The 20,397-nt window shown below is 41.9% G+C and overlaps 1 protein-coding gene across 2 annotated transcripts in view; it reads left to right on the forward strand.

The window, feature by feature from the left end:
* CLUAP1 (clusterin associated protein 1) overlaps positions 1 to 17,120 on the forward strand; it is a 32,105-nt gene extending 14,985 nt beyond the window's left edge. For both annotated transcript variants that reach the window (XM_023513874.1, XM_023513875.1), the window contains 5 exons: positions 642 to 783; positions 2,861 to 2,933; positions 8,479 to 8,586; positions 12,054 to 12,109; positions 16,085 to 17,120. In XM_023513874.1, the coding sequence (XP_023369642.1) occupies positions 642 to 783; positions 2,861 to 2,933; positions 8,479 to 8,586; positions 12,054 to 12,109; positions 16,085 to 16,234 (529 nt within the window). In that variant the 3' untranslated portion in view covers positions 16,235 to 17,120. The remainder of the gene's footprint in view (positions 1 to 641; positions 784 to 2,860; positions 2,934 to 8,478; positions 8,587 to 12,053; positions 12,110 to 16,084) is intronic.
* Positions 17,121 to 20,397: the final 3,277 nt, after the last annotated feature.

Below are 20,397 nucleotides of genomic sequence, written 5' to 3' on the forward strand. Positions count from 1 at the left end.
CCCAAGAGTTTGAAGTTGCTGTTGGCTGTGATGCCATGGCACTCTACCGAGGGTGACAAAGTGAAACTCGGTCTCAAAAAAAAAAAAAAAAAAAAGAAAAAGAAAAAAAAGTCTGAAAGGATATATGTCAAATATTAAGTGCTTATACCTAGTGATGGGACTTTGAATAATTTTTACATAATTTTTCATACTTCCATGATTATTTTAAGTTCTTACAAAGAGTACATCTTATTTATGACTTAAAAGAAATATGTTTATTTTGGTGTGAGGGAAGATAGGGTAATTAGGGGCTTGGGGGGATTTTAGGGGGTTTTTTTGAGTCAGAGTCTCACTCTCTTGCCCTAGGTAGAGTGCCGTGACTTCATCATAGCTCATAGCAACCTCAAACTCTTGGGCTTGAGCAATCCTCTTGCCTCAGCATCTTGCTCAGGCTGGTCTCAAACTCCTAAAGTGCTAGGATTACAGGTGTGGCCCACCACACCCCGCCAAGGGTAATTAGTTTTAAGCAGTTAAAAGAGTGAGGGACTTTCTCTATTAAATGTTTCCAAAGAAAGCCATGAAGGAGTCTGGAGCTCTGAATATGAGTTTCAGAATACTGTATTAATTAATCTTTCACTTTTTATTTCATTTGCTTGTTTTAGACCAGCCTTTATGGATGAATATGAGAAGATTGAGGAAGAATTGCAGAAGCAGTATGACATTTATCTAGAGAAATTTCGAAATTTGACTTACCTGGAACAACAGCTCGAAGACCATCATAGGATGGAACAGGAGAGATTTGAGGTGAGTGCTTAGCCTTCTGTGTACAGACTATTTCTCAGTTTGTGAGTATCACTGAAAAAAATGCCAGTAATGGTTTATTCTCCTTGGGCAGTCTGAGGATCACTCATTTAATTCTTTTGTTTTGCTGGCAGTGTACCCAGGACTCCAGGGTTATCAAATCTTTTTCTTTTGGGGGAAGGTAGGGGACAGGGTCTCATTCTGTTGCCCGGACAGAGGCATCATCATAACTCACTGCATCCTTTAATTCCTGGGCTCAAACAATCCTCCCAAATAGCTGAGAAGACAGGCACATGCCACTAAGCCCAATTAATTTTTTAAAATTTTTTGTGGAAATGAGGTCTCACTGTCTTGCCCAGGCTGGTCTCAAACTCCTAGATTCAAGCAATCCTTCTGCCTTAGCTTCCCAAAGTACTGGAATTACAAGTATGAGCCACCTTGCCTGGCCTCAACCCTTCAGTGTTAACGTTTTCATTAGGGTTTAGTCAATTAGGAATACAGACAGGGCAACATGTAACCTGTGTAGTCACATAAAACTGTGCAATGAGGGCTCGGCGCCTGTGGCTCAAGCGGCTACAGCGCCAGCCACATACACCTAAGGTGGCGGGTTCGAATCCCCAACCCGGGCCCGCCAAACAACAATGATGGCTACAACCAAAAAATGGCCAGGTGTTGTGGCGGGCGCCTGTAGTCCCACCTACTTGGGAGGCTGAGGCAGGAGACTCGCTTGAGCCCAGGAGTTGGAGGTTGCTGTGAGTGTGATGCCATGGCACTCTACCCAGGGGGATAGCTTGAGGCTCCGTCTCAAAAAAACAAAACAAAACAAAACTGTGCAATGAGAAGGGTCTGTACTTGTTTCCATGGTCTGCTGCTACTGTCCTGAGATTTGTAATCATTTTTATGTGCATTTTATTTTGTATTGATTCCCACAAATTAGGCAACTGGTCTTGAGTACAGATCTAAATACTTGTTTGGTCAGTTCGTGTAAAGATTTTCAAGCCTTGGTTAATTATACCACCCAAACTAGCTCATTTTAGACTGCTCTATAAAGAGGAGTGGCAATTTATTGGTTATGAGAAATACATGTAATCCAGAATCTGACCACCTTTTTTAGATTCCAGCAGGAATTGACACACATGGAATTCAGCACAAAGGAAATTGAATCAAATTACAATCACGTTTTGAGTTGGCCTTATACCTTAGGATATTTCTGCCTAACCCACGAATGGTAATTTGGAGTCCATGTTCGTGATGAAATTGGTCTACAATCTCCCCTTCTTATACTGTCCTTGACAACTTTTGGTGTTAAGGTTAGGCACTTTCTTAGAAGCCTGGGCATTTGAATAAAGTAGAGCTGTTCTGAGTTGTCCAGTGATGACACATGGCATCTTGACAAGTAACTCATTGCTGGTGTTACTTTATGGCAGAGTGGCAGGCCATGGAGAAACAGGGTACAGGACAGGCACATTGTAAGGTTAATGGGAAGAGCCTAGAGTTTAGGACATTTTATTTTTATTTGTTTCCCATTCATTTGTTTTCTTTTTTTCTTTTTTTTTTTTTTTTATTAAATCATAACTGTGTACATTAATGCATTTATGGGGTACACTGTGTTGATTTTATATACAGTTTGGAGTGTTTACATCAAACTGGTTAACGTAGCCTTCACTTGACTTAATTGTTGTGTTAGGACATGTTCTTGCTCAGGTTGGTCTCAAACTCCAGAGATCCAGCCATCTACCTATCTTGCCCTCCCAGAGTGCTAGGATTATAGGCATAAGCCACCACAGTAGGCTTTTAAATATGTCATTTGGTTATCCTCAGAGGCAGGAAGCATGAGAATGGGGCAAACACTTCACCCTTGGAGCCCCTGTCCACAGGACAGCTGGTGACTTTAGAGAGAAAGGGTACCAAGTTTTGGAACCCTAACGCTACTTAGTGTTAATTCTCTTCTCTTTCCTTAAAGTTGGAACTTTTCTTATTCTGTATCACAAACTTAGTAGTACTTATGCAGTTGTGAAGAAGAATAGAATAGTCCACAAGAGGGTCATCTCTTCTGAATCTTATTTTTCCTTTCCCACAGGAAGCTGAAAATACTCTTCGTCTGATGCAGAACAAGCTAAAGGAAGAAGAAAAGCGGCTGCTAAAGAGCGGAAGTAAGGCCATAATTTGTAGACAGAGGTGTCTATTGTGGACTAGCACTTTTAGCCTTAAAATTTTTATTATTTTTTAAAATATTTTTTTCTGTCAAGTACTTTATTGTGATAAGGACACTGGACGTGAGACCTGTGTCTTAAGTTTTTAAATGTGTAACACATTGTTGTTGACTGTAGATAAAAAACTTTTCAAGCCTGGTGTGGTGACATGTGCCCTTAGTCCCAGCTATTTGGGAAGCTGAGGTGGAAGGATTTCTTGAGTCCAGGAGTTCAAGGTTACAGTGAACTATGGTGGCACCACTGTACTCCAGCCTGGGTGAAAGAGCAAGACCCTATCTCTAAAAACAAAAAATTTTTTCAAAGGCAATTTTTTATTAGGTACTATTTGAATTCACTCAGGAGACTGGTTTAAATTACATAGCATTTAAAGTCCATTTCATCCTTGTGCCAGTTACAATAGTGTTTTCCCCTGTTTAAATGATGACTTAAATTACATATAACTAAAAGAAAACTTGGTCCTAGAGGTTTATAGGGTTTTGTATTTAGGGCAGAGCGATGGAAAGCAAGTGTTCGGAGGCAGTGTGAATTAAGGGGCCACACGTGTTGTAGGATGGCCCACTAGGTTCCAAAATTGCTCAGCTAGGTTCTTGGTGGTCGTGAAATAGGGATTACCTACATATAAGGGCTCTGGGGAGGAATGCTCTCCATAACTGGTTTGCACTCTTCATCCATGACCTTCACCAAGGTGTCAAGTCCATGTTGGAAGCAGTAGCAACTTGTGATCTTCCTGCTGTACTGATGGCTTTGTTGTTTAGGGTTACTTCTTTTCTTGCTTATTGCTTTCTCATGGTGAAATATTTTATTCTCTCTCATGTTGAGGATAGTATCCTTGGGGCCCGTTCACTCTCGGTTCCCGTCTCTGTTTGCCTTTCCCCTTTGTGTTTTTCTCCTTTTTTACTTGCTCTATGACTCTTCTGAATCTGGAAAGAGAATAGGGACTGCTGGGAAGTCCTCTAGTGGCAATTTTAGAAGATTTGAAGGGCCCCTCTGAGCATCTCATCTGTTTAGTTTCATGTCAGACACAAGAGCTTAAGCGGTCCTGTGTGATAAGCCTGAGTGGAGTTTATCCCCTTGCAAGAGACGCGGCACAGGTAAGAGTCCTGCTTGGGGCTCAGCACCTGAGGCGTGGCTCAAGCAGCTAAGGCATCAGCCACATACACCTGAGTTGGCAGGTTCAAAACCAGGGGCCTGCCAAACAACAATGATCGCTGAAACCAAAAACTAGCCGGGCATTGTGACAGGCGCCTATAGTCCCAGCTACTTGGGAGGCTGAGGCAGGAGAATAGCTTGAGCCCAGGAGTTGGAGGTTGCTGTGAGCTGTGATGCCATGGCACTCTACCCAGGGCGACAGCTTGAGGCTCTGTCTCAAAAAAAAAAAAAGAGTCCTATTTGGTTGATTGCATCCCAGTCTGCCTTGACTGTTAAGACCTATTACACTGATCTTGCTTTGTTTTTCTGAACTCAGACTTTAATCTGGTGATTTGTAGGTCTGGAATCTCCTGAAGGACAAAAATTCTTGAGGATGTGTGATTTAGATTTTTTTGAGAAATAAGTTGCTCTTTAAACTAACCTAATGAAGGAAAGTGCTTACTTAGATTGAGATAGGCAAAAAAGTTAGAAAAATATTTATGAAGGACTATTTTCTATTCTGATTAGTCCTAAAGTTCTTGAGATGCTTGTCTATCTTTCCTTTTTTGCACATATGGGACCATTGCCCAGAGTTTTAGGATACAGGAGATACATGAAAGACTTCTGAGCTTTTCTCCATTTGTGAAACTGCTGAACAACAGAAATCTTATGGTACAAAGACATGAATTAAAGGCAAGAGTAATCAAAAGCCGAAGTCAGAGAAATTATCTTGTTCAGCCTGTTCTGTAGGCAGCAGATTCAATCCAACAAAATATTATCTGTTCTGGGTACTAAATATACCAGTGGACAAAAGACAGGATCCTCTCCTTGGCTGATCCTGCATTCTGGTGAGAGGAGACAAGTAGTAAGCATAAGCAAGTTGGATGTGTGTGGAGTATGTGGAAGGGGGCTAGGAGCAGCTGATGGAATTATGGGGGTTTTTTTGTTGTTGTTCTTGTTTGTTTGTTTGTTTTGAGACAGAGCCTCAAGCTGTCACCCTAGGTAGAGTGCTGTGGCATCACCGTTCACAGCAACCTCCTGGGCTTAAGCAGTTCTCTTGCCTCAGCCTCCCAAGTAGCTGGGACTACAGGTGCCCGCCACAATGCCTGGCTGTTTCTGGGTTGTAGTTGTCATTGTTTGGCAGGCCCAGGCTGGATTTGAACTGTTGGGACCTAAACCACCGCTGAGAGACCACCATACACACATGTAAAAACAAAGAAGTGCTTTTATTTAAATGTAAGCATATGCCTGGGTCACTCCACCCTATAGTGTAGCTGGGGAGGGGTGACCCTGAAGTGAAGCGAGCAGAGGTTTTTAAAGCTTTTTAAGCGTATAGAGGAATGCCATTGGGTGTTTTGTCAGGAGGGGTTGCTATTGGCTGAGCTGTTACAGTTAGGGACTTTTTAGAGGGGGGTTGCTTGTCTGTTTCTAATAGACTGACTCCCTCTGAGCTAATTGACCTTGCCCAAAAGTGCGGAGCTGGGAAGCTGGTCCCCTTCAGACTGGCTGCCCAAAAGTGTGGAGGAGGGAACCAGTCTCCTTCTAATAGACTGATTCTACCGCGGCGACCTTGCCTAGGAGGGGAGTGGGGAGTTAGTTCTAAGATGGAGTTACATTAACCTTTTCATTCCCAAATGGAGTTACATTAACCTCTTCAGAACCTGCCAGCTCTAGTGTATGTGGCCAGCGCCTTAGCTGCTTGAGCTACAGGTGCCGAGCCAGAATTATGGTTTTAAATAGAGGTTCAGATAGACCTCACTGCCCTAAGACTAAGTCAGCGCTGGAGAGAAAGAAGATGCCAGATGAGGAAGGTCTCAGAAAGACCTGGAGCCCAGAAGAGGGCCACATGTTTAAAGTGTGCTCATCTGTCTTTACTAAGGAGGAGCTCCTCTGGGATTTGGTGATGGGAGTTTGGAGTAAGAGACTTGAGGAGACTGAAGTTTGAACAACATGGGGGACAAAAGAGGTGATTAGAGATGGGAAAATGCCATAGGGGCTTAGACATTAGAAAGGCCCGTGCTTTGTTCAGATGCCCTGTTAGAAAAGTCAGAAGCACCTCTTCATCTTCCTGCCATGCTCCCAAGTTTGTTGTCCCTCCTCTACTAGAGAGCACAGCTCTTGCCTCCAGGGCTGAAGAAAGCAGAAACCAAACACTTTCTCTGTGTACAGCTATAGTTAGTTACCAATCCATTACCCTCTCATAGCAGGAGCAAAGCAAAGAAAAAAAATTTTTTTTAGAGATAGGGTCTTGCTCTATCACTTAGTTTGGAGTCCAGTGGCACAATAATAGTCACTGTAACCTTTGACTCCAGTGCATAAGCAGTCCTCCTGTCTTGGCCTCCCAAAGAACTGGGATACACAGGCATACCTAGTCTTGGTAGACTAACAATTACTATTATTCCCAAGCTAACTTCTTAGTCATCAGAACTGCAACTGCAAACTCCTTCAATACCATTTTCCTAAAACCTGCTTAGCTCCGTGGGTGCAGATATGTTAGAGGGTGGGAAAGCTTTTCCTCACCCCTACCTCCTTTTGGAAATTCTCCTTTTCTACATGTAAGTTTCCTTTAGGCACAAGACTCAAAAAAAGTATTAAGAAATTAATGTAGTCTGAGTGCAATGGCTCATGCCTGTAATCCCAGCACTTTGGGAGGCCAAGACAGGAGAATTGCTTGAGCTTAGGAATTTGAGGCTTCAGTGAGCTATGATCATGCTACTACACTCCAACCTAGGTGACAGAGCAAGATATTATCTCTAAAAGAAAAGGTATTGCACTGAAAATGACCTTCTAAAATACGTATCTTTTTTTTTTTTTTTTCAATTTTAGAGACAGAGTCTCTCACTTTGTTGCCCTCGGTACAGTGCCATAGCATTGGAGGTAAAGCTCACAGCAACCTCCAACTCCTGGACTTAGGTGATTCTCTTGCCTCAGCCTCCCAAGTAGCTGGGACTACAAGCACCCGCCACAATGCTGGGCTATTTTTCTGTTGTAGTTTGGCCGGAGCTGGGTTTGAATGTGCCACCCTCCGTATATGGGGCCGGCACCCTACTCACTGAGCCACAGGTGCCACCCTAAAATATATATCTTTATGATGGAATTTTTCCCACTGGAGAATATCATACACTTTAGTTTTTTGTTTGTTTGTTTTGTTTTGAGACAGAGTCTCTAGCTGTCGCTCTGGGTAGAGTACCATGGTGTCATATCACACAGTAACCTCCAACTATTGGGATCATGTGATTCTCTTGCCTCAGTTTTTCTATTTTTAGAAGAGATGGGGTCTCGGCTTTTTGCTTAGGTTAGTCTTGAACTGGTGAGCTGAAGCAGTCCATCCACCTAAGTCTCCCAGAGTGCTGGGATTACAGGCATGAGCCACTAAGGCCTGCCTGCACTTAAGTTTTCTTTTCTTTTCTTTTGTTTTTTTCTTTTTGCAGTTTTTGGCCAGGGCTGGTTTTGAACCCGCCACCTCTGGCGTATGGGGCTGACACTCTACTCCTTTGAGCCACAGGCACCACCCATACACTTCAGTTTTCATTGCTGGTTTCTTGACATTACTCTTTCTCTCTCAGGACAGTTCTATTCATGCCATTCCTAGCCATGGCCTCCTTTTGCCTCTATCTTGTTTTTTTATGGTCTTTTTTGTTACCTTTTTAGCAGGCTCCACTTCCTCATCTTTGTTATGATCTAGGAGCTTGAGTTCTGGTAACACAGCCTAACATTGAACAAAGAATGTTTCCCCGGACTAACCAAGCACATTGACAGCTAGCTAGTTCATTTTTTTAAATTAATTATTTATTTATTTATTTTGAGACAGTTTCACTTTGTCACCCCCGATAGAGTACCGTAGCATTGTTGCTCACAGTAACCTCAAACTCTTGGGCTCAAGCAGTTCTCTTGCCTCAGCCTCCCGAGTAGCTGGGATTCGGGTGCTCACCACAACGCCTGGCTATTTTTAAAGACAAGGTTTTGCTTTTGCTCGAGCTAGTCTTGAACCTGTGAGCTTAGGCAGTCCACCTGCCTCAGCCTTCCAGAGTGCTAGGATTAAAGGCGTGAGCCACTGCTCCTGGTCACATTGAAAAATTTAAAAATTTTTTACAGACTGTAAATAGTGTTTATAACTAATACAATCTGACTGACTTTTTTCTTACTTTGGAAATTTGTTTTAAAAAAGGTAAAAACACAGCCCATCATTGTCTGTATTAACTCTTCACTAAGTATCTACAGGTGCATCCGGAGAGTCACAAAAATCTAATGCATCAAAAGAAAGCCTATGTGTAAATGAATTTTGTACATAAGCCTTACTTGACAGAAGCTGTTTTAGTTGTAATGACAAAGCCACTTTTGTTTTGTTTACTTCCAGGTAATGATGGCTCAGACATAGAGATACAGGAGGATGATGAATCCGACAGTGAATTGGAAGAGAGACGGCTGTCTAAGCCACGGACTGCCATGGAGGTACTCATGCAAGGTACCACAGCTTCTTTCACTTACCCTCCTCCTTGTGCCCTGTTTACAGAACACTGTGTCCAGAATCGCGTCAGGGCTGCTTAATATTAAAGGTTAGGAGCACACTGTGAATGGCGCCTGGAAGCACTTCCTGCCCCAGGTTTATCCTGCCCTATTGTGTTTATAAAGATTGACCCTTAAACTGCTCAGTGGTTGTCTTTGTTGCTAGTACTCTTACCTGTGGTTTTGCAAATGCCTGGTTCATACTTGTGGCTTGGTATTTCTCACTGAGGCATGGGAATACATTGCCTCTGTCACTGAGGAATATATTGCCTCTGTCTACCTGTTTGGGGTCCTAAACTGCTCTCAGTGCAATTACATTCCTTATAGTCCAAGAATTAGTGCACAAAGAAGGGAATTGAGTGAGCATCTCAGCTTTTAAAAAAATATTCTTCTAATTTCCTTCTCACTGCAAAAGATACAAGCAACAAAGCCAAGTCTAGTGGCACAACTGCAGTCCCAGCTACTGAGGAGGCTGAGACAGGAGGATCACTTGAGTTCAGGAGTTCAGGGCTATATTGTGTTAATGACCACACCTGTGAACAGTCACCATACTCCAGCCTGGGCAACATGGCAAGACTCCATCCCTTTAAAGAGAAAAAAGGATGCAGGGGCAGCACCTGTAGCTCGAAGGAGTAGGGCACTGTCCCCATATGCCAGAGGTGGTGGGTTCAAACCCAGGCCCAGCCAAAAGCTACAAAAAAAAAAAAAAAAAGAAAGAAAGAAAGAAAGAAAAAAGGATTCAAACAACAAAACATGTGGAATCAACATGAATGCCCACCTAGGGTCTTCCTCATTTCCCACTCCTACCATAAAGAGGTCATGGCTAGTGTTTGGGCATGAGGGTAGCCATACAAATAGCCTTTCTATGTGTATGCATATATGCATATACAGGTATATGCACACATACAGACATACACACATACAATCAAACATAGATACAAAGATGAAAAGTAACCAGATTGTACATATGGTTCTTTCAACTTGCTTTTGTTTTTTAAAATTCCATATAGTGAAACTTTTCTGAGTAAAATATAGTTTTGCTTCAGTCTTTTTAATGGCTGTATCATATTCCATAGCATGTCTGTACCCATAATTTACTTCGTCATTCTCATATCAAATTTCCATTCTTTCCCTTGTATATACATCTTTCTGCATATCTGTCAGTGTTTCTTTAGATGGCATCATTAAAAGTGAAATTCGGGGCTGGGCACCGTGGTGCATGCTTATAATCCTAGCACTCTGGGAGGCAGAGATGGGTGGATTGCTGGAGGTCGAGACCAGCAAGAGCAAGACCCCATCTCTAAAAATAGGTGGGCATTGTGGTGGGCACCTGTAGTCCTAGCTACTTGGGAGGCTGAGACAAGAAAATCACTTGAGTCCAAGAGTTGGAGGTTGCTGTGAGCTATGACATTACGGCACTCTACTAAGGGCAATAGAATGAGACCTTCTCAAAAAAAAAAAAATGGTGGAATTCTTTAGTCAAATGTCCTATAAATTTTATTTTGGTAGATACTGTTATACTGAATTGCCTGATAACCATTTCTTACCTACCATCTGTTAATGTTTGGAGCACAGTTGCATCTTTAATATATAAAAATTTGTGGGGTAAAATAATATTTCTTTTATCATATCATATTACATACCTTTTATTAGTAACTGCTTTCTCTCATTCTGGGCTCAGCTACATTTTACTTTTTTCATAAGATAATTTTTTTTTTGAGATAGTCTTACTTTGATGCCCTGGGTAGAGTGTCATGGCGTCATAGTCACAGTAACCTCAAACTCTTGGGTTCAAGTGATCCTTTTGCCTCAGCCTCCCAAGTAGCTGGGCCTACAGACATCTGCCATAATGCCTGGCTAATTTTTCTATTTTTTTTTATTTTTATTTTTTAGTAGAAGATGGGTCTTGCTCTTGCTCTGGCTGGTCTTAAATTCCTGAGCTCAAGCAATCCACCCACCTTGGCCTCCCAGAGTGCTAGGATTATAGGTATGAGTGGCCTTCATAAGATAATTAGATGCTTTGGTTTCCTTTTTCTTTTACTTTTCAAAAGCTTGATGACATAGGAGTTAACAATTATGATTCCTATTTGGCAGATAGGAGCTAGGGCTACAAAAATGTGCGTGATTGGCTCAACATAACCTAGTAAAGGCCCTGGTTCTTTTAAATTCTGCTGACCACTTAGCCTGCAAAATAAAATCACATGGTCCATTTCTAAAAACTATAAAAGAGGACTTCAAACAACACAAGATTTTGCCTTTTGTTTGACCAAGAGAAAGTTTGTGTAAATAGTGCCAGTCACCTGTCTCCAGGTCTGTTTTTAGCCAGCTTCTGTCTGTGCTGCCTTTTCCCCAAAGCTTGGGCCAATGGTCAGGGTTGTTCCTTTCTTATCCTTAGACTATGAGTCCAGCATTCTGTGTCCCACCTCCTTGCCCCCTGGTAAAGGGCAGCTCCTGAGGTTTATTTGTTTTTTATTTTGTTTTGGCAGAAATCACATCTGAGCAATATTGACAACCAGAGGAGGAATAGGAATCCTTTAGATAATGGTGGTGTTAGAAAGATGAACTAATCGTTGCATTTAAAATTTTTTCTTTTTGAAGCTCAGAGATCCAAGTACAAGGGAGAATGTATTTCTTTTTCTTTTTCTTTTTTTTTTTTTTTTTACTGAATCAAACATTTCAACTTTTTAGGATGAGGAAAACAAATGATATAAAATAAGTCATCTCAAACCATTTTCGATGTTTTACAAAATGCTCACACAGCAAATACAAAAAACTTAAACACACTCTTCTTTCATTAACTTCTGCTACAATAAACGCAACATTCTTTTTCAATAGCTAGCATACCACTTCCACTGGGGTAAATAATGGGGCTCGATGATTTTTCTTAAAGCATTTATGAGGTACATTTCTTTTTAGGTTTTTTTTTTGAGACAGAGTCTCACCATGTCACCTTCAGTAGTCTGTTGTGACATCACAGCTCACAGCAACCTCAAACCCTTGGGCTTAAGTGATTCTCTTGCCTCAGCCTTCCAAGTAGCTGGGACTACAGGTGCCCACCACGACGTGTGGCTGTTTTTTGGTTGTAGTTGTCCTTGTTGTTGAGTAGGCCCGCGCTGGGTTCAAACCTACCAGCTCCAGTGTATGTGGCTGGCACCCTAGCCACTGAGCTACAGGCGTCAAGCCACATATTTTTTTTATTAATTCATGATTTGTGCTTATATTTTATTGCCCTGTTTCTTTTTTTTTTTTTAATTGAAAATACAGAAAATTCGTTACTCTTGGTTAACAGTTCTGATTAGCTGGATACTGCCTAAATAAAATGTTGGTATTCTTCCCATTTTCCCAAGGGAAAACAAATCTTGAATACTATTTCCTGCCTTATTTTCCAAGGTTTTTTTTATGATTTCTTCATGCTTTTCTTCTCAGGGAGACCCAGCAAACGAGTTGTGGGCACAATGCAAGGTGGAGACTCCGATGATGAAGTGAGTCCCAACCAACTCCCTTCAGCAATTCTGTGCTTTCTGCTCTTGGACTGTCCTCATAGACTAACTGAGTTGCTGCCCGCAGCCAGGGAACTGTTCTCTGTTCTCAGCCCCGTCCATCGCTTGATTTGCAGCAGAGTTTGGCCTTCTAAGTGCTGGACTCTTTCTTTGCTTGTTGATGGCTCATTTCTTTTCAAATGAATGTGCTTGTTCTACTTTTTTTTGCCTTCTCACTGTTCTTTCCATTCTCGCTTTCCAAAGACGGAAGCAGCACCAGCTCTCTTAGATAAATGCAAGACTTCCAGCTCCAAGAAGCAGGTTGGTTTCTTTTTTACCTCATCCACTTGTTGGTGTGTCAGCCTGCTCAGGGCCAACAGAGAGCCTCTCCCCAGGAGTGATGCTTCCTCTCTCCTGCAGAAAGACACTCAAAGTGGATTACACAGCATGAGATGGAATCAGCTGAAGGTCCCCATGTAAGCACTGACCCAAGAGATGAGAAAGCTATGGCTGGAGGGTTATCAGGCTCTTCTGCTGTGACCTAGAAAGGGACAATGCTGCATGGTACGGTTCAGGACGAGGCCTCTCTTCTGCTCCATTCTGGGGAAGGAATATGGAAACAGGGCTCTCCCAGACCTGGTCTTAGGGAGGCTGGGAAAGAGGGGGAAATGTCAGACTACCAGTGCCTTGAGCTTCATTGAGTAGATAACTGATTAGAGGACTTGGCTAGAGTGGAGAACAGGGATTCTCAGCATCATCAAGTCATCAAGACTGCACTGTCACTTAGCCTTCCCTCTTTGTTGCAATCCTAGGTGCTGCTTAGCCCGCATGGTACTAGAGAACTAGGCTGAGACCTGTCACATCTTCATCAGGTAGACGTGCCCTGTGTTGGGCATGGCACTACTAGCAGTGCAGACACAGAAACAGGCCTTATATTCTTGTGTAGATTCACTTGCCCACAGTGTACACTGTTATAGAAATTCACAGGAGGGAGAGTTCACTCAGGTTTTCTAGACAGAGTTCACAGAGAAAATTAGACCTTGAATTCGTAGAAGATAGTCTGTAAAGAGGCAGGGAGACCACCTCAAAAATATTTCTTAACAGGGTAAAGCGTGGTTAAATAGCTTCTGTCCATCCATCTTACCCATCTAACGTAGAAATAGAGTCTGGCTTAAGAGCTGATGATGCTTGGAAAGAGCCATTGTCCTTCATCATCCTTTACCCGTCATTTAGCAGGTATCTAATGAGTGGCTGTCACATGCCAGGCACCATTACAGATAATGGGGAGCACAGCAGGGAATAGAAAGAAACAAAGGCCCTACTTCACACAGGTTCAGACAATAGCAGTTGAGCACATGTGTGAGGGATATGAGTTTTAGACAAGAAATAAGCAGGATCAAGAAATAAGTTGGGAGGTCTCTGATATGGAGATGCTTGGGCAGAGGCCTGAGTCAAAGGAGGGAGTGAGCCATCCTGCTGAGGTGGAGTGAACTGGGAGGAGAGAGGCAGCAAGGGCTTCATAGAGCTTCACGGGATGCAATGAGGGCTCTCTGTTTTCCTCTAGTATGATAGGAAGGCTTGAGAATTGTGAACCCAGAAGGGCCAAGAACTGATTCACCTTTGAGATAAACCAGTTAGGAGGCAATTGTAGTCCTATAGATCCCAGGCGATGGTTGCTTAGCCTAAGGAGTGGCACCAGAAGGTGTGGGAAGTGGTTATAGTCTGTATATGTTTCCTAGGTCAGAACCATCAGGTTTTTTTAATTGGTTGGACATCAGACTAGGGATGGTGTCTCATGCCTGTAATCCTAGCACTCTGGGAGGCCAAAGCAGGAGGATCACTTGAGCTCAGGAGTTCAAGACCAGGCTGAGCAAGAGCAAGACCCCATCTCTACTAAAAATAGAAGAATTATCCAGGAATCATGGCAAGTGTCTATATTCCCAGTTACTCAGGAGACTGAGGCAGGAGGATTCCTTGAACCTAGAAGTTTGAAGTTGCTATGAGCTAGGCTGATGCCATGATACTTTAGCCTGGGCAACAGTGAGATTTCTTGTCTCAAAAAAAAAAAAAAAAGTGACAGTGCTGGTAGCTCAGTGGGTAGGGTGCTGGCCACATACACTGAGGCTGGCAGGTTTGAACCTAGCCTGGGCCAGCTAAAACAATAATGACAACTGCAACAAAAAAAAAATAGCCAGGGATTGTGGCAATCGCCTATAGTCCCAGCTACTTGGGAGACTGAGGCAAGAGAATCGTTTAAGCCCAAGAGTTTGAGGTTGCTATGAGCTGTGATGTCACAGTACTCTATTGAGGGTGACATAGTGAGACTCCATTTCAAAAAAACTAAAAAATATTGATTGGACATCAGATGTTAGAGAAAGAAATAGAGGATACTTTAGTTGTGATCTAATCAACTGAAAGCAGAGTTTTCATTTCCTGAGGTAGGGCCAACTTAAGAAGGGGATTGACACATCCAGAGTTTGGTTTTTGACATTTGCTTGGTAGATGTCCATATGTTGAGCAGCTGGTCAACATCCAGGTCTGGGCTGGAGGTCCAATTTTGGGAGCCATCCTTATTTAGGTGGTATTTAAGCCACAAGGATAGATGTGATAGAAGGATAGGAAAAAAATTAGAGAGAAGCCCTAAATCTTGAGCTGCCCCTTCACTGCAGGGCCCATGGGAGGGTACAGTCAGGCCAGGAAGACTGAGCAGTGAGGGGCATCTAGACTGGAGGCGGGGCTCTGTGGGTAGAGAAGATGGATTTCGATGAAGAAGAAGGTGATGCCACACATAGGCCAAGCAAGATGAAGGCTGAAGATTACCTGCTAAGTTCGAATCCATTGAACGTTTTAGTCTTGGGGGGCTCGTTAGGATATGCTAACTGGTTAGAGGCAGTGAGAGGAAGAAGAGGAACAATGCGTCCAGCAGCTCAGGGGTTTTGCTGGGAGGGAAACAAGGCGGAGCAGCTGCAAAGGAAGGTGGGATTAAGTTTTATTTTTGCTTTTTTTTTTTTGCAGTTTTCTTTGGCCGGGGCTAGGTTTGAACCTGCCAACTCCGGTACATGGGGCCAGCACCCTACTTCTTTGAGCCACAGGTGCCACCCTTATTTTTGCTTTTGATTTTACTTTTTTTTTGAGACAGAGTTTCACTCTGTTGCCCAGGCTAGAGTGCTGTGGCATCAGCTTAGCAAAGCAACCTAAAACTCCTGGGTTCAAGAGATCCTACTGCCTTGGCCTCCTAAGTAGTTGGGACTATAGATGCCCACCACAACACTTGGTTAATTTTCCTATTTTTGGTTGAAATGGAGTCTCACTCTTGCTTAGGATGGTTTTGAACTCCTGAGCTCAAGGTATCCTCCCACCTTGGCCTCTCAGAGTGCTAGGGATTATAGGCATGAGCCACCATGCCCAACCTGTTTTTGTTTTTTCAAGAAGAAGGAAATTATAGGACATGTGCACTGGTAGAAATGATCTAGGTAGAATAAGCAGCCATCATGGTTTGTGTGAGACATAGGACTTGCAGTTTCAAAGCTGGCCAAGTTAGTCCCTCTGTATCTAGGTGATGTGGGAGAGTGCACATCTTTCACTTTGCTGCTTACACTCATTGCCTATGTTGCTTTCCATCCCCAGTCTGGAAAAAGCCAATAGGCCCTCTCTCCAAGCCCCTGCCCTCCATGCTCTCAGATGGTGGGTCTCTGGGCCCCCAGCATCTGGTGACCTTCAGTGCAGATCAGGGTGCTCCCAAGATGTTCATGGGAATGCCAGCCCCTGCAGAACCAAACCAGAAACACACTGATGTTTGAAGGATCCTGGTTGGATGAGAAGCAACCTGACTACTTCTTGGTCAGGAGTGAGGGGGTACTGCAAGGTGCTGTACTCTTTCCCTCGAGCTGCTACTAAAAAAGTGAGGCAGGGTCTCTATAACAAGATGTCAGTAATGAGGTGGGGCCCCCAGTTGCATTTACTGTCTTGTTCCTATAGGATGATTCAGAGGACAGTGAAATTGACATGGAAGATGATGAAGAAGATGATGATGATTTAGAAGATGAGAGCATTGCTCTGTCACCTGCTAAGCCTAGTCGAAGGGTCCGGAAACCTGAACCCCTGGATGAGAGTGACAATGACTTCTGACCCTTTTGCCAAGGGACCTATGCAGATTAAAACCCTCAGATTTGTAGGTAAATGAGGACAAAGTTTAAGAAGGTAGCATGTATTTTGTTCATTCAGCTGGATGGCTCATCATTCATTACTAAAGCAATACTTATTTCTGCTTTAGCCTCCTATTTTTGTTTTCCACAAAGCTTAAATAAGAACTGAAGTAAACCTCTGATACGACTTTCTTTTGCTTAATTTGTATCCTAAAACTTGAGAAATGCATATGTTCTTAGTGATTTACATCCACAAGACAAAAACTTGAGAAGAAATCAGGGTTGACACCATGTGGGTCTTGGCTGTTCTATTGTGATGTGTTTCCTCTGAGAGTGGAACAACCCTGGGGTTGGAGTGTGGCACAGGGAGTCATTTTAGGAATCGTAGGGAAACATTTACTGTACATCAGCTTTTGATTCTAGCCTTTATTTCATTTTATAGTCTTATTTTCTTTCTTCTGTGTGTTCATAATACCAACTATTAACTATATATTAGTAACTAAAATTTTCTGAAAGTTAACTAAGTTAAATAAAAACTAGCTTTCCTCGCAAAATCTAAGAGAAACTTTAGGTTGTGAATATTCCATTTTCTCTCAAAAGACTGACATCTGCTAGGAGTCATCTGCCTTAGGTTGAAGAAACCTAGATGTTTGCTTGGCTTATACTAAGTTTGGAACCTCTACTGACCTTGGTTACCCCTTTAGAGGTTCCAGACTCTAAAGACAATGACAGCCAGACATGCTCCTTCCCACAGGCTGGCCTTTCTTGACCTTTGTCTTGTCTGAAGTATGGTAAGATATCAGGCCCCAACACAGGACAGAAGGAATGGGAAGGAGCCAATTAAGAAAAAAATGTCAGTACATTCACATTTCTCATTTAAAAATAAACCAAAATTGAATTATGTAGCATAGCACTAAAACAGTGGTTCTCAACCTTCTTAATGCTGTGACCGTTTAATACAGTTCCTCATGTTGTGGTAACCCCTAACCATGAAATTATTTCCTTTGCTACTTCATAACTGTAATTTTGCTACTGTTATGAATTGTAATGTAAATATCTGATATGCAGGGTGTATTTTCATTGGTTGCAACCCACAGGCTGAGAACCGCTGCACTAGAACAATTTCCCTGTTACGAAATGAGAAGTGACAGATGGAGTTGGTTGGTTCATTTGTTATTTTTAATGTTAAAAGCCTGCAGCAGTTTTCACTTACTTTATAATTATAAAATCAGAAGACTTCTGAAGTAATTTATCTTTTAGTAAATGTATTTAGTACCATATTTTTATATTAAATTTTACTTAAAAGTATACTAACAAAGTATAATTATTTTATTTACCCGTAAATACTTATTCAAGAAAAGTTCATGTTATTGTGGTGCATGTCAATTCCAGGAGACTATATGACAATTATTTCTATCATCTTTGCTTTTCTTTTTTTCTTTTCCTAAATTTTATGTATGAGTTTGCCCTGTTTTTTTTTTTTTTAAACACTTAGCCTTTAATTTATTTACCAGTAATTTGAGATGTGCCATGTTGTAAACAGTAAGCTGAAAGAGAAACCAGTTCTTGGGAACTGTCCTAACCACCTTAGACACAAGGCTTCTGAGAAACAGAAGAGTCCCTGCATCTTCTTGGATGTTACAGATTCGGTAAACCTCAATCTGACTTGACTTATAGTTTGAAAAAAACATACAAATATAGTTCTGTTTTCTAAATGCTTTCTTCTATTGGGCTTTAACCTGGAAGCTTACCCCACGCTACAAATAACATTCACTAATATATGCAATAGCTGCAAAAGGTGTTTCATTGCTCCACCTGCTTCTAGATCATCCTTCATCTGCTGGTTAACTGACTTTGGGCAGAGTCTCATCATGGTACAACACTTCCCTGGCTTGAGCAGTTTCTGTCAACAAGGAACTTCACATACTTGATCATTGTCATTAATGCACTTCAGTCACTGTCACAGATCCAGGAGTCAAGTATGTGCAAGTGCCTCATGAACTGGTGTCATTGACAGAGAAAAGACCTCAGGCCCCAAGAATAATGTGTGACTGGGTCGATGAAAAACTAGCATTTAGCCATGGCTGACAATTTTTTTTAACTGTGTTATTAAAGGACCTCTTAAAATCCTTTAAAATATTTGTACAGACAGAAAATGCAAAGGAATTTTTCAAATCTTCAATTTTTATTGGTAGTAGCTATCAAGTGCAAAGTCCAAGGACTTCTGATGGGAAATCTGAAGTTTTTCTTTTAACTGGGACAAAAAGATAACATACAGAATTTCTTCCATTAGTGTTTTAAACTAATACCAGTGTCAGATGTCTGGAAAGAAGTTGTATAGGTATAGGTAGGAAGCACACTATGTGAATATAGCTGTTAGATCAGCAGTTCTTAACCTGTAGGTCGCAACCCCTTTTTAACAATGAAAATACATTGTGGCATTAGGTCGTTGAGAACCACTTTGTTAGATGGACTAGCTCACAGAAACTTCAAACACCTGAGTTCAAGCAAGCCTCCTGATTCAGCCTCCAAAGTAGCTGGGACTACAGGTGCCTGCCACAACACCTGGCTAATTTTTCTATTTTTGGTATAAAGTCTCACTTTTGCTCAGACTGGTCTCAAACGCCTGAGCATTAGGGATCCTCCTACCTCTGCCTCCCAGATTACAGGTGGGAGACACTGCACTGGCCTACACCCAGATTTTGTAAGGTAATTTACAAAGTGGCATAATCCTTGGAGAACTCTTTTCATATCTGTTTCCAGAATTAGAAGGGAACCAAAGGTTCTACCTCCTGCCTAGAATGGAAGTCCTTTCTATGTGGATATGAATTAAATTCTCTTTTTAATTGTGCTCTGATAATGAATGGTCTCTGTGGGCCAGCTGGCTTTGGTTTGTCCATGACCACAGAATGAATTCCTTAACTATTTCAAGTAGGTAAAAGGTATGTGATCATTGTTTAAAGAGAGAGGGAGGGCAGGAGAGCGGGCTCATTTTTCTCCACTGCTTTGGCCCCTGAGGTTTCTTCAGTGTCAGGTATTTGTAGGGCACAGCTTTTCTATCATTTGAGTACTATACCTCTCGTCAGTTTTGCCAAGCTTTCAACTCAGGCAGAACCAATGCAAACCAGAAAGCAGAGCAGTATCTTAAAAACACTGGGAAAAAAACCCTCAATCTAGAGTTCTATACCAAGCAAAAATATTTTTCAAGAAATAGTAATAAATACTACAAGATCAATGCTAAACATTCCCAATTTCCAAATAATGTTTTTTATGGTTGATTTTTTCCCCTGTTGGGCGAGGATCTTCAAAAATCTTGTATTAAGGTATGTTTCTTTAATTTCCTTTCATTTAAAACTTTCTCTAGCCACGTATGTTTTTCATGAGGTCAGGCCAGTTGTTCTGCAGAATTTGGATTTTGTCTAATTGTTTGGCAAGAATACACATCAGTGATGGGTCCCTATTGCCTCAGATCAAGGGCACATGATGTTCATTTATCCCATTATTGGTAATGTTAAATTTAATCAGTTCTATTAGGGTTGCATTTGCCAGATTTGGATTAAGGTACCTTTTTCCCTTTGTAGATGGGGATTTTCTCTTTGTAGATGAAGCTACCACCTTTGTGGGGTGATATTTTGAGACTGTGTAGATAATCTTCTTCCCCAACAGGCTTTAATCCTTGGTTTTAACATCTATGATAATTCCTCTCTATTGAATAGTCATTTAAAGATTTTTTTTCCTCTATACTTTCTTATTCCATGCTAATCTTCTCTGTATTGCCCCAATTTTTATTTTTTGAGACAGAGTCATCTGTGTCACCCTCAGTAGAGTACCATGGCATCGCAGCTCACAGCAACTTCAAACTCTTGGGCTTAAGCAATTCTCTTGCCTCAGCCTCCCAAGTAGCTAGGACTACAGGTGCCCACCACAATGCCCAGCTATTTTTTGGTTGTAGTTGTTTTGCAGGCCCGGGCTGGATTCAAACCCACCAGCTCCAGTGTATGTGGCTAGTGCCCTAACTGCTGAGCTACAGGTGCGAAGCCCCAATTTTAGTATATCTGCTCTTGAAACAAGCACTGAATATTCTTTTTTTTTTTTTTTTTTTGAGACAGAGTCTCTCACTATGTTGCCCTTGGTAGAGTGCTGTGG

Source organism: Otolemur garnettii, unplaced genomic scaffold, assembly GCF_000181295.1.
Source record: "Otolemur garnettii isolate 467f Iridium unplaced genomic scaffold, OtoGar3 scaffold00044, whole genome shotgun sequence".
In the NCBI taxonomy this organism is placed as follows: domain Eukaryota; kingdom Metazoa; phylum Chordata; class Mammalia; order Primates; family Galagidae; genus Otolemur; species Otolemur garnettii.